Below are 11756 nucleotides of genomic sequence, written 5' to 3' on the forward strand. Positions count from 1 at the left end.
CAACTGTGCGAAGCAACTCCTCCCAAGCCCAAGATGCAGAGGATTGTGGCTTAGGATCAAGGGCGTAGCTTCAGGGGGGTGTTTAGCCTGTTACACCTGCCTAATAAATGCATTATTTAGTAAATTGTTGGGCACAGGAGCTTTTAGTTAGTTGTGTATGTTAAGATATCTGTCGGCTTTCACTTGGGATTTTTAAATACTCAGACGAAAACACACATACACTTTTGTTTTAAAGTTCTTAAAACATGGCCATTTTACAAAATACTGTGTTTTAAGTAGGCATCACAATCCGCACTCCTCCCTTTCCATGGGGCCTCAAGTGCTGTCCCACACCCTGCAGTCGTACTGACCATGGTACGCCCCTGCTTAGAATAGTGGTTTTGCCCTAGACTACTGATCTAGATGCAACGCCTGGAACTGCTGCTTTGTGGAGTAGTTGTCAAAAGTTCAAGACCTTTTAGGTAAGTTTCTAGCAATGCCCCGCCCCAGTCAAGTCACAAAAACACAGGACCACGTCATTAGTAATCTAAAGGTATCTGCCAATCAGGCCCTGGTGTTGTCACATCCGCGAGGGCAGCCCACACACTGCAAACTACCCTCCCACTTTTTTGGAGATAAGGGGTGAAAGGTCCCAATCCCTTACCCGCCGTATATTTGAGCAGTAATTTTCTTCTTTTTTGCTGCCCTTAACAGGAGGAAACCCCTAACCCCCTAATGTGAGTGAGGTTCAAACAAGATTGCCAGGGCAAAGCTCAGTATCTATATCATTTGCGGAAAAATTCCTATCACACGTTAAATCTTTTTGTAGGTTTTTTTATGGCGGTGTTGTCACCCTATCCGTGATAGTGAGTGAACAGAACAGCCAACACGTGTTTCACCCCTTTACATGGCCATCCGGCCTGGGGCTTCTTCAGGGCGTTTGGTTGATTTATTATATAATCAGGATATACTTGGGCGATAGAATTCTTAGGTTTCTTTAAATATTGGGCATAATGACGATCTCCAAATTGTGGGCCGTCGATGTAGGGATTACATGTTCTGTTCACTCACTATCAAGGATAGGGTGACACCACCATTAAAAAAAACTACAAAAAGAATCAATGTGTGATTGGAATTTGTCCGCAAAGAATATAGATACCGAGCTTTGCCCTGACAATCTTGTTTGAAACGACCCTCCCACACCAGCGCTGCTCTAGTCCAAAGTGCACCAAAGGAAAACCTAAGCTGCATGAGCATCTGACATTAGTCGAGTCCCTCACAAAGCGCCAATACACTTAAACTGATAGTCGCGGCGCTATGTAAATACCCAATCACGTAGAGGGATTACACCTTGCAACTTTCACCAGTAGCTCTTTAAATGTTCTTTGGATATACAGTGTGCAGTTTTGGAATGTGTATGCTTCGCCTGTCAATGAGAAAAGCAAATATATGCACGAGCCCTTCTTACTCGCAGCGCGGCGGACGCCGGCACTAAATGCCATGTCACGCACCCATCGCCGCAGCCTGGGTCAGGAGCTGCAGCGGATGACATTTCAATCGAAATTCCTCTACGATCCCAGCCGTGCATCGTGGCCTACAACCGTCCCAGACTCGCGCCGCATCCCTGTAATTTAAGAGGAGCTCGGCTCAACCGAGAGCACAACGCGCTGGTCCTGGTCGCCTCTGTCTCCCCCCATCCGAACTGAGAAGGAAACGGTCAATTCTGCTGGGGTCTCAGCCACAAACAAGGCACCATGCTAACATGCAAACCCCTTTAATAGGCCCTGCAGGGGACGCTCTACTGCAAGGTGGGGATGGCTGCCGGTACAATTTCCTGCGTAAAAAGCCACCAAAGGCCGTGTGCTGCTTGAAAACCCCATGCCATGTCCCCTCACAAGCGCACAAAGCAGTCAGTCAGTCAACGGGGGGCGTGTTTCTTGGACGAAAAGCCCTAATCCTAAAACGCAGCATTCCCTGAATAAGGACCGGAGGTGGCGAGGGTGCAGCTCCTGTATTCCTGGGGCCTGGCATGCTTTCTCTGGAACGCACCGAGGCAGAAGAGGGAAGGGGCGGGGCGCCTGTCCTGTTCCAGGGACCCAGATAGCGGGAGACATCTGATGTTAATGATTTGCTCAGCGAGGGCTGGGGAAGCGTCACTGTCAGGCAGAAACAAAGAGGCCTTTGTGCCAACGGGCCACCAACAATCAAGGTAAAGGGCCCCCTAGAAAGGTGCGAGGGGCTTCTCGGTGGAGGCTGGCAGCAGCCATTTCTGAGGGTGAGGGGCGGCTTTGTTGCTGGCCGCGCAGCTCCGCGATCAGGCGGTGCAGCTGCTCATTTCGCAGCTACGGATACAGATGTGGGCATCAGCTCTGCCAGGGCAAGGCATATGCCACCAGGCCCGAGATGCACCCAGCTATTAACACAGTGCTCAGTGCTAGGAGACAACCTTGATAAGTGTGATGGATCCGTGAAAAGGAGGAGGCTGGGGCACGTCTCTAGAAGCAATAGGCCCCGTCACTTAAGACCGAGGAATTAAAAAAAAAAAAAAAAATAAATAAATAAAAAAAGGTGCCAACTGTCAGCGAATGAGTGGCACAGGCTGTTCTCGAAGAAATAGGGTACCCTTCTCAAGGAATACGGAGGCTGTCCGCCTGGAATTAGGGGTCCGCTTATGAGGAAACGAGGTGGTACACGTCCAGGGTAATAATATGGCACACGTTCCAGGGGAATCAGGTGGCACAGGTTACGGGGTAGAAGAGGCTACATCTCACACAAAAACGCATCTCTCCGAAAATAAGGGAAGGAATAAACTTCCCAGGAACTAAGGAGGCCCAAATCTCAAACGAAATGTGAAGGCGAATAAACCAGGCCACGCAGGCGCGAACAGACCAAGGAATACCGGGGTGCATCATTTCGGGGGACGTGTCTCTCCGGAGAAAGGGAGACAGTTTTTGGGGAACACGGAGGATCCCATGAAACGTGAGGGTCACCGGAGTTGAGGGACGCATCTGCCAGGAGACCAGAAGGGGTTGCACCTTACGAAACAGGAGGGAATCATGGAACAAAAGGGGTGCATACCAAGAGAAGCCGGGGGCACTGCTCTCTGAACACGGGCACACGTGTCAAACACGAGACTGGTACTTAAATCTGAAGGAAAACGGGTAACAAATTTCTTGGTGCAAGGAAGGGGTGGGGTCCCATCTTCGGACTGGAGGCCTCAAATATCGGAGAAGCAGGCAGTCGAATCTTAGGAACAAGGAAGGGTATACATCCCTTGGAAGAATGGATAATCTATTTCAGGGTTAAGTTAACACAAATGGGCTAGAACACATCATCACAAGGCGATCCGGACCTGCGACTGAAACTGGGGAATCGCAAACTGATGCCAGCTCCCCAAGCCAGCACTACGAGCAGCACTATTTTACGACCGTGCTGCTGTACACATGCTGACAACAGAACATAGCATAGGGAGTAAGGACCCATCTGAGGAAGTAAGGGACTTATGACAGGGAAAAGCGGACACACCAAAAACCATCAGGGAACAAGGGTGCACATCACAGCAAGCAAATCTCAGGGAATAGCGGGGTATTTCACAAAGATTAGGAACACATCTCAAGTAAAAGGGGCTGCACGTCTCACAGGCTAAAGGGACACATTCTCCCGCAAGGCAGCGCGATCTCCAAACATAACGGGATATTTAGAGGGAAAAAATGCGCACATCCAATGAACGTCTCGCAGGCATAAAGGAGGCATCTTTCAGGGAGCAGTGGTATTTCCAGGAGTATGGGGCAACTCTCGAGTAACAGACGCACTCGCTATTTAGGGGCCACGTTTTACCAACCCGGCCCGGGTGTAGAGGACAAGCAGTCCGGGAAGAGGGCGCGCTGTGGTGGGGATGAATATTCAGCTGGCAGTGATTTAAAAAGAGAACGGGGGCTCACTCACCTTCAATAGCCGAGCTCAGACGGACGACGCCGTGCAGGAGCCCCAGGCCCAGTAGCAGTGACAGGGCGGGAGGGACCATGTCTGGGTTGGGGGGCGAGGGGGTCGGCCCCCTCTTTCGCTCACCCTCTCCCCCGCGGTCCAGCCACGGGTACTCCAAATCCAATCCTTGTGAGCCCGTGAGGGTTGACGCAGCCAACGGAGGAGCCGAATACCTCAAGCCTCAGGGGGGGTTAACAAAAGCCCCCAAGAAATAAATATTTCGGGGGATAGATGCATGCGAACAGCCTCCGTCTCTCCACGACCGCCGCTGTGGGAAGGCAGTCGACCCGAGCTGGAGGTGTCTCTCGGCAATGGGGGGCTGAGAGCACTTCACTCCCCCCACCAGTTCCAGCTGCAGCCTCCGGTGCGGGAGCGGGCGCCCAGCAGACTGAGGAGGGGGAGGGCGCAGGGGGCGTGGAGAGACGTCACCCGGAGGGGAGGGGGCCGCAGTGCGCATGCGCCAGAGGGGGCCTGGCGCCGCCGAGGGAGGGAGGAGGAGACCCTGGAGCATGGGAGGGGGCTTTGCGTGGGATCCTCTGAGGCGACGGCTGCTACTGGGACCTGCTCCCCCTAAGAAAAGGTGCCATTGGGCGGCCACGAGGGGTGCGTGGGCATTGGGCATTGGGCACGCAGCGGAATGTGGGGTTCGGGGCACTGCAAAAGGAAGGGCAGGGGAGAGGTACTTCCACAAGGCCGACGAGCAACCCACGTGGGCACTGCACCCCTAGAAACAAAGAGGCGCGAGAGGAGGTGGTAGCAGGGGCACTAACATCTAGGAAGGGCGGGTCATCACAGAGGTGCAGAGCAGGGCAGTGGTTTGGGGCATGCGTATGTGGGATAAGGGCAGAGCTTGAAATGGAACTGTAGGTACCCGCTGTCCCTGAGCACCCATTTCCTACTAAGAAGTGCCAGTATTCTGCTATTAAAAGTATTGCAGCAGTCAGGGCTTTAAGTGGGATGAACAAATAAGGGGGGGGGGGGGGTTAATTTTAAATGGGTGTGGAATAAAACACATCCGTTTAAAATCTAGGCTTAGCATAGTGTGCCGCCCGACTGGTATTTTGCTGTCATTTCATCCAGATATATAATACACAAAGTAGCATTGCACCTACAAGAAGCCAGGACTATTGGCTTTATCAATGGTTGGTTGCACAAGACAAATAAGCAACAACTACGGCTTTGTTATATATCTTTATGAAAATGCTTCAGTTCTGAAATGGTGAGACTGTGAACTAAATAAAATGAGTCTCTTTGAAGTTATATCAGAGGCAGTGAAAGGTGGTACTGCTGCAGAGTCAAGATGTTTTTTTCACCCTGATGGTGAGGGCAAAAATAGAGAGCCTGATACTTGCTTTTTAGAACTGCTGGGGCTGGGTACAGGCAGGACCCCACCCACTTAAGGCCCTGGCAGCAGTACTAAGCGGCACAGGTAATAAAAAGAAGTGCAGGTAGCATTCAGGACAGGATTGTCAAAAATTCAGGACAATGGGTCAAAATTCAGAACTAAGGTCAATTTTACAGACACATCCGAGGTGCAGCCATACCCCACTACTTTTATTTACTATTTTTTATAAGGCACTTGTTTACAGTTTTTATGCCCTGTGCTTTGTGAGGTTGCCTCTAGGTATTCTACATTCAGATGGTGCACTATCTCCTTGTTCAACAGTAAATTGATGCCCTTATGCATGCTGTCAAGGGCATCACCCCTCCCCAAATCTACTCAATCTCTTTTGGAGAGAAAGCAACAGCATAACTTTGATTAGGGTTCTAAACATTTCAATACCCATTGCAACAGTTTCGGAAACATAAAGGTGAGTGACTTTTTCATGTTCTGCTCACCTCACCCTCCACTAGACGTCAAACATCAAAAAATTAATGATGGCATGGGTGACAGTCTAACACCTAATGTCTGGATGTGCGATACCCACAACTTGTCTGAACACTCACGGCACCAAGAAAACGGGACTGATGCATTAGAGAGTTCGTCAGGGACTCTACATTTATCTCAGAACTGGGAGCCCGATCACCAGATAGAGAATTAAAGAGCAGGAGGAGTCAAGATCAGATTGGAGTTCCATAGTAACTCATTCAAAGCATCATTGCTAAGAACTGGACGATAAGGGAAAGAAGAACAAGACAGAACAATTGCTAAAATCAGATGGTGCCTCCATGAATATCGGAAAGTATTGCCTACATGGTGAGTAGTGGTACAAAAGGGGGTTGGTGATGGACCGAAGAGGCACTGTCAAATGGTAGAATAAGCAGAGCCTACCACCCGGGTGAACTCTGCCTGTGTGATGGTCCATTGGTGGTGCTTCTAGAGGGCAGACAGGGGCGGGCCCCTTGGAAAATTGGGCCCTGAGCAATTGTCCACTCTGTCCATGTTTTGAAATGGCTCTGCAGTTGAGGCAACTCTCAGCCAATGGTCTGGCTCATCCCTAAGTTCCAAGGAACATGAGAATCTTCCGAATATTTGGGATGCAAATTACACAATAAACAAAATATAAGAACCTGATAAAGACTTTAAAATCTAGAAAGTGTTTCTTTAATACATGGCAGTGTTTCAGTTTAGTATATTAGATCACAACATTGCATTGATGTTTCTTTGAAGTTAAATTTTCTAAATATGAACTTTAAAAACATTTATTAACCCTCCCTTCTGACAAAGTCATGAGTGAACAAAGTGAGGCAGTTGTCTGTTGTCCCTTATATCATGGACAATAATATTTTTATGGTTGGTGCAAGTGTTGTTAACAAGGAATTTGATGCATTCATCGATGAAAATGAAATCTCTTCCTTCTTAACAGAATTGTCTGTTGTGAACTCCACATCAACCTCTTCTCTCAAATATGTAGTCAACAGGCCCTAAGAACAAGGCCCGGGATTGCTGGTTGATAGGACATGGGTAGAAGGATGTGGAGCTGGTAGGCAAACGTTCGAGCAGGAAACTCTTGATCAGTGCCCCGGATAGGTGCAGCAACATTACATGGGTTAAGGGAGATTGGCCCAATAAAGCACTCATGGCCAGAGGTGGTACTTGTGCCCCCAAAACACCATGAAAAGTCAGATGCCACTTGAGTTAAGAATACATAGCCAGAGGAGGAGCCAAGATGGCGGACGGGACAGACGCTTGAGCCCCCGGCTCCGTAAGCCGTCTGGCTTCTTTTGGAAATCCTGATCATTTATCCTGCCTGCGCCGTCCTACCACAGTGAAATACTGGCGCTGAAGTGACTGGCGTTCTTTTGGTACCTTTACCGGCGGATTTGGCGGCAGACTCGGTGTTTTTTCCGACCTCCGGCGCTTCCCCTGGACCCTGCGTTGATGGCCGCCGCTGGACGCCGAGGGACGTGGACGGGGAGACGAGCTGGTGAAATGCTGACGACCACGGGGGAGTAGAGCGCTGCCCGGACGACCGGAGTCGGACCCTTCCATCTGGGTCAGACTCTCTCTCGCGCTGCTGGTGGCGTGGACGACGCTGAAGCCCCCCACGGTTCGCTCTCCTCTGCCACTCCATAGAGAAACGGGCGGACTCCATCTTGGTACGTCTTCTTGTAGTGGACGGCTGATGTCCACGGGAAACGTGGAGGGCTCTCATCCTGTGCTGCCTCCGAGTTGCACACGGAGTTCCCCCGGCGGCTGCACCATTGCTTCTTTGGCTACCGTTCCCACCCCCGTATCGCCACTAATTGTCTGCAGCAGAGATGGACATGGCGCCTGTTCTTTCTGCCGAGACGCTGGCTGATCCTGGGTCTGCAGTGACTGTGGGCCCATATGCCCCGATGCCGGTGATCGTACCGAGGGAGCGGTGGGATAGTGCGGACCGGCTTTTGACACGGAGTGACCCGACATGCGGCGACCTCCTGGCCGCCCTCATGGATCTGAAAGCGGCAATGCGGAGCTCTGCCCGGGCACTGGTCCGGAGACTTGATGAGGCGATGCCTGACACGGGGCGATCCCGGCTGGATGATCCCCCGCCGCCCCTGATCCATCCTGGAGGGGATACAATGTTGCCGAATGTAGAGACGGTGGTGAGGCATTCTCCTGGCTACAAGGTACTGTTTCTACCCATCGATAATGTTACAGTTGCAGAGGCACCCTCTACTTTTGACGCGATGACTTTGTCTACAAACTATCCACCGGGGCCCGGCAGCTCATTTTCCTCGTCAACTGTCCCCCTTGCTGCCTCTATCACTGGAGCCCCTGGGGAATGTTATTGCTGTGTTGGGGACCCTGCGGCACAAGGAGTCTTCATTGTTCCCTCTCCTCGTAAGCGGCCATCTTGCTTCTTTGTCCTGGTTAACGGCGTCTCGCAGCAATGGACAGGCCTGGAGAAATTCTGCCGGTCCGGACAGGGTTGATGGACTGCCTGTTGTCGCTTTGGTTGGATCGGCTGGCGGGGACCTGGACTGAAACACATTTTATGATATTGGCTGAGTAGTCTTTAATGTCCTGTTTTTCTGCTGCACGTCACTGTCGATTTCTCCTGTTGTCTATTTCTTCTGCGGGGGGGAGGACTAGTGCTGGACTGAGGTACTGGGTGTTACTGATTCTGATCTACCGGGTGTACAGTTTTTTGACATTGTGTTGTGCATGGCGCAGGAGACACGGACGGCGAGGGAGGCCGGGAGTTCGTTTATTGGGTGGGCTCCTCCCCGCTTTTTTCTTTCCTGGGAGTAGTAGGGTAGTGTATTCTTCTCTCTCTCCCTATGCTCTAACGTGATTTTATGGATTTTTTCTTTTCTTTCTTCACTTGTTCTCTACATTTCGGGTTCTCTTTTTGGGGCGACAGACACACTGCTAGGGGGGGGTTAGGCCATAGCCTCGGCATGCGTGTAGGGTGGGGGGTCTTCTTCGGTTCGTTTTTTGTTTCTATGGGCCTTCTCTTTCTCTTTTTCTGTTCTTCTTTCTTACGTGCTTTTTCCTGGGTCAGTGGGTGGGACTGGTGTTAGGAGGGTAACGGCTGGGGGGCACACCTCACTATGTTTCATCATCCTGGTATTCTAGCTTTGTGCCGCCATTTTAGATATGTTTATTGTGAGTGAACTCTCCTGATGGACGTTGCCCATTTATTACTCGGACGTATGTTCTGTACACTGATCCGTTCTAGCTTCTGTATCTCCTTATATATAAATTTATTTTAAAATTAACCTTACTATTTCCTGACACTTGGGGCACGTGGATTCACTGTAACACATGTTGTAAGCTTCTACATGCTGACGTGCTACCGAGTGGATGTATAATTTGCTACCAAGCTTCAGAAGTGTCGAGGCCGGCCGGATGGTTGTGGGGCCGTATTTGTCTTATGAATAGTGCTTAATAAAGGTTTTCAAAAAAAAAAAAAAAAGAATACATAGCCAATCAGGATCGAGCACACACAGTGATCACACGGTCCTCATGCCAGACATCTGGACACGTTATCGACTGGCCACATTGTATCCACGCGAGGTCAATACCCACCTTTGGTAACCATTAGACAATTCATTTACAACTCTAGCAACCAACATTCCTCACCATATATGGTACTCCGGAAACTTTTGTAACCCATCATGTTTTGTATAAAAGAAGGACACACAGTGATTGTAAATTAAGGCAGTCCTCAGACCTTGTGCATGTAAGTGTTCTCCCAGCTGTAATGTTTAATTAAACAAACTGTTCCTGTTTTGCCAAACTCCTTTTGTCTTCTGTTACTTAAGGGAATTTGAATTCAAGTAACAACGTTACAGACCACTAAAGCATGTCCATATGCGTTTTTGTATAGAATCCATCTTGAACGGAATTACGTGAAAGTGCACTCAAATGCAGTAAGTTGATTTGACTTAAATAACTCAATTTAGTCATGTGGGTGAACTTGGATTTGAATCCAGGTTTCCTGGTCTCACATAGGGGCACATTTATTATTGTGTTGCGCCGCCCTTGTGCCAACAAGGAGTAACATAGAGAAATATGTTTATTTCCCCAAGATTTTCCTCTTTCTATGTGTGCTGCACTCTGCCTCTCAGGATTGTTTTTGTGCAGGACGTTGTCCCTTCCTGCACAAAAAGAATCCTGCTTACAACACAGGCCTCCTTGCATCATAGTGCAAGGGTGCCAGCATTGGCGGTAGGCAGGCAAAAGTGCACCAGAGCATGGAAAGGACAGGATTGCGCTGTATGATGTTAAATACTGCACATTCCTGCTCTATCACGCAGGGCAGCAAGGGGGCTTGCTGCATTGCGCTGCGTGAAACTATGATAAATATGCCCCATAGTGCATTTAAGCAACTGACTAGATTACTTTATTTCTCGATCTCCTTTAGCACCAGAGGACAGTGACTTTGTACAACTCTGTCAGAAGAATAGAAGACAGATCAAGGTTCATTTGACACAATATTTATTAATAACAAAAAAGGTGCATAGTGAAGGTGAGGGACCACAGGGAAAACAAATACTAACATCACTGGCTTTCTCGGATTTTGCATAGCCAGTCAACGCAGCAGTCCAAGTGAATAAAAAAAAAGTATGGAAACTGTGACCCTGAGTGCAATCGGGATGGGGTCAGTGAGCCTGGAGGAGGCATCATAGGTGTAGCTAATAAGAGCTACATATTCAGTGACTATTTTATTGATCTTCACCATCAGATAACGGCATATAAAATAATTCACACCTTAAATGAAAATTAAATGCAAGTTAAACTAATCAATTGGAAATATACAATGTTATATTATGAAACCTCTGTTGATTAATGTGATCCCTGCAGATGTATGTGTGGGCAACCAGAGGCACATGGAGTTGAATCTTGTTTAGCTAGCAGGGCATAACGCCTTGTGTATTTTTGGTTCTGCTAGGTTCCTGCCCCTCACCGAAAGCACTGTGAGTGTATAAGTCACTACTTTAAATTTGCATTACACACAGTACAATATTGGCTGCCATAAAATGCAGAAATAAATGTAGGTTAAAGACAAAATAGTGATTTCAAAGTGTACATTTTAGTAATATGTAGATTGCATTAAGTGCAAACAGTTTTACAACTGTCCATTAAAAGCACACACATTACAGCTCAGCATGAAACACCCTAACAATACCTCTCAAAAAGAAGAAATCTTTCACTTCAGACAACTTAAAGTGAATTCTATTAATTAACACGTATACCGTTATTCAAGCAGCCTTTACATGCGCAGATTAACCAGTTGGCCACATTTACATTTCTTTGAGACAGCCTGGCACCCTGGCCGGCCCCTCCCTCTGAATCACTGCACAGGAGACCCCCTTCGTTCTGCTTTCAACTGTTGGAGTTAACATGTCTCCTTTAGCACAAATGCTAAAATTACAGACAAATGCCGTCCGTGGAAACTTTCTTCCCGGACAAGGGACATAAAAGTAAATTCACGGACAGTTTATGAAAATTACGGACAGTTGGTCACCCTAAGTGCAGGTACGTTCCCTTACCTATTAAAGAAGTGCAAGTACCCGCCCATTTAACCCTTTCGATGCTGATGACGAGCTCAGCTCGTCATCACCCACGGGTGTCGTGGGCTGATGACGAGCTGAGCTCGTCATGATTGCAGCAAAAGAGCAATTTGCAGCACAGCGCAAAAATCCCCGCAGCAGCCATGTGGTTAAAGCAACGGAAAAGGGTATGGGCATAGGAAATTATGGAAGGCATATAAGGCACATGGAATAACAGAGGATCGAAGTGAAAGATGGAAAGGCATGAGACTGTTGAAAGGGGATAGGGTTATGGAGATTGAATGAGGTGTTGGATGAAGGTGGGGGATAACATGAGCCCTATGGAAAGGTGGAGAAGGAATTGAATG

The 11756-nt window shown here is 48.7% G+C and overlaps 1 protein-coding gene across 2 annotated transcripts in view; it reads right to left on the reverse strand.

Moving 5' to 3' along the window:
* The window catches only part of LRP1 (LDL receptor related protein 1), a 1437817-nt gene extending 1433458 nt beyond the window's left edge, over window positions 1–4359 (reverse strand). For both annotated transcript variants that reach the window (XM_086966724.1, XM_086966716.1), the window contains exon 1: window positions 3925–4359. In XM_086966724.1, coding sequence (XP_086822850.1) covers window positions 3925–4003 — 79 coding nt within the window. In that variant the 5' untranslated portion in view covers window positions 4004–4359. The remainder of the gene's footprint in view (window positions 1–3924) is intronic.
* Between the last annotated feature and the right edge of the window lie 7397 nt (window positions 4360–11756).

The sequence above is a fragment of the Lissotriton vulgaris genome, chromosome 1_1 (genome assembly GCF_964263255.1).
Source record: "Lissotriton vulgaris chromosome 1_1, aLisVul1.2, whole genome shotgun sequence".
Taxonomy (NCBI): domain Eukaryota; kingdom Metazoa; phylum Chordata; class Amphibia; order Caudata; family Salamandridae; genus Lissotriton; species Lissotriton vulgaris.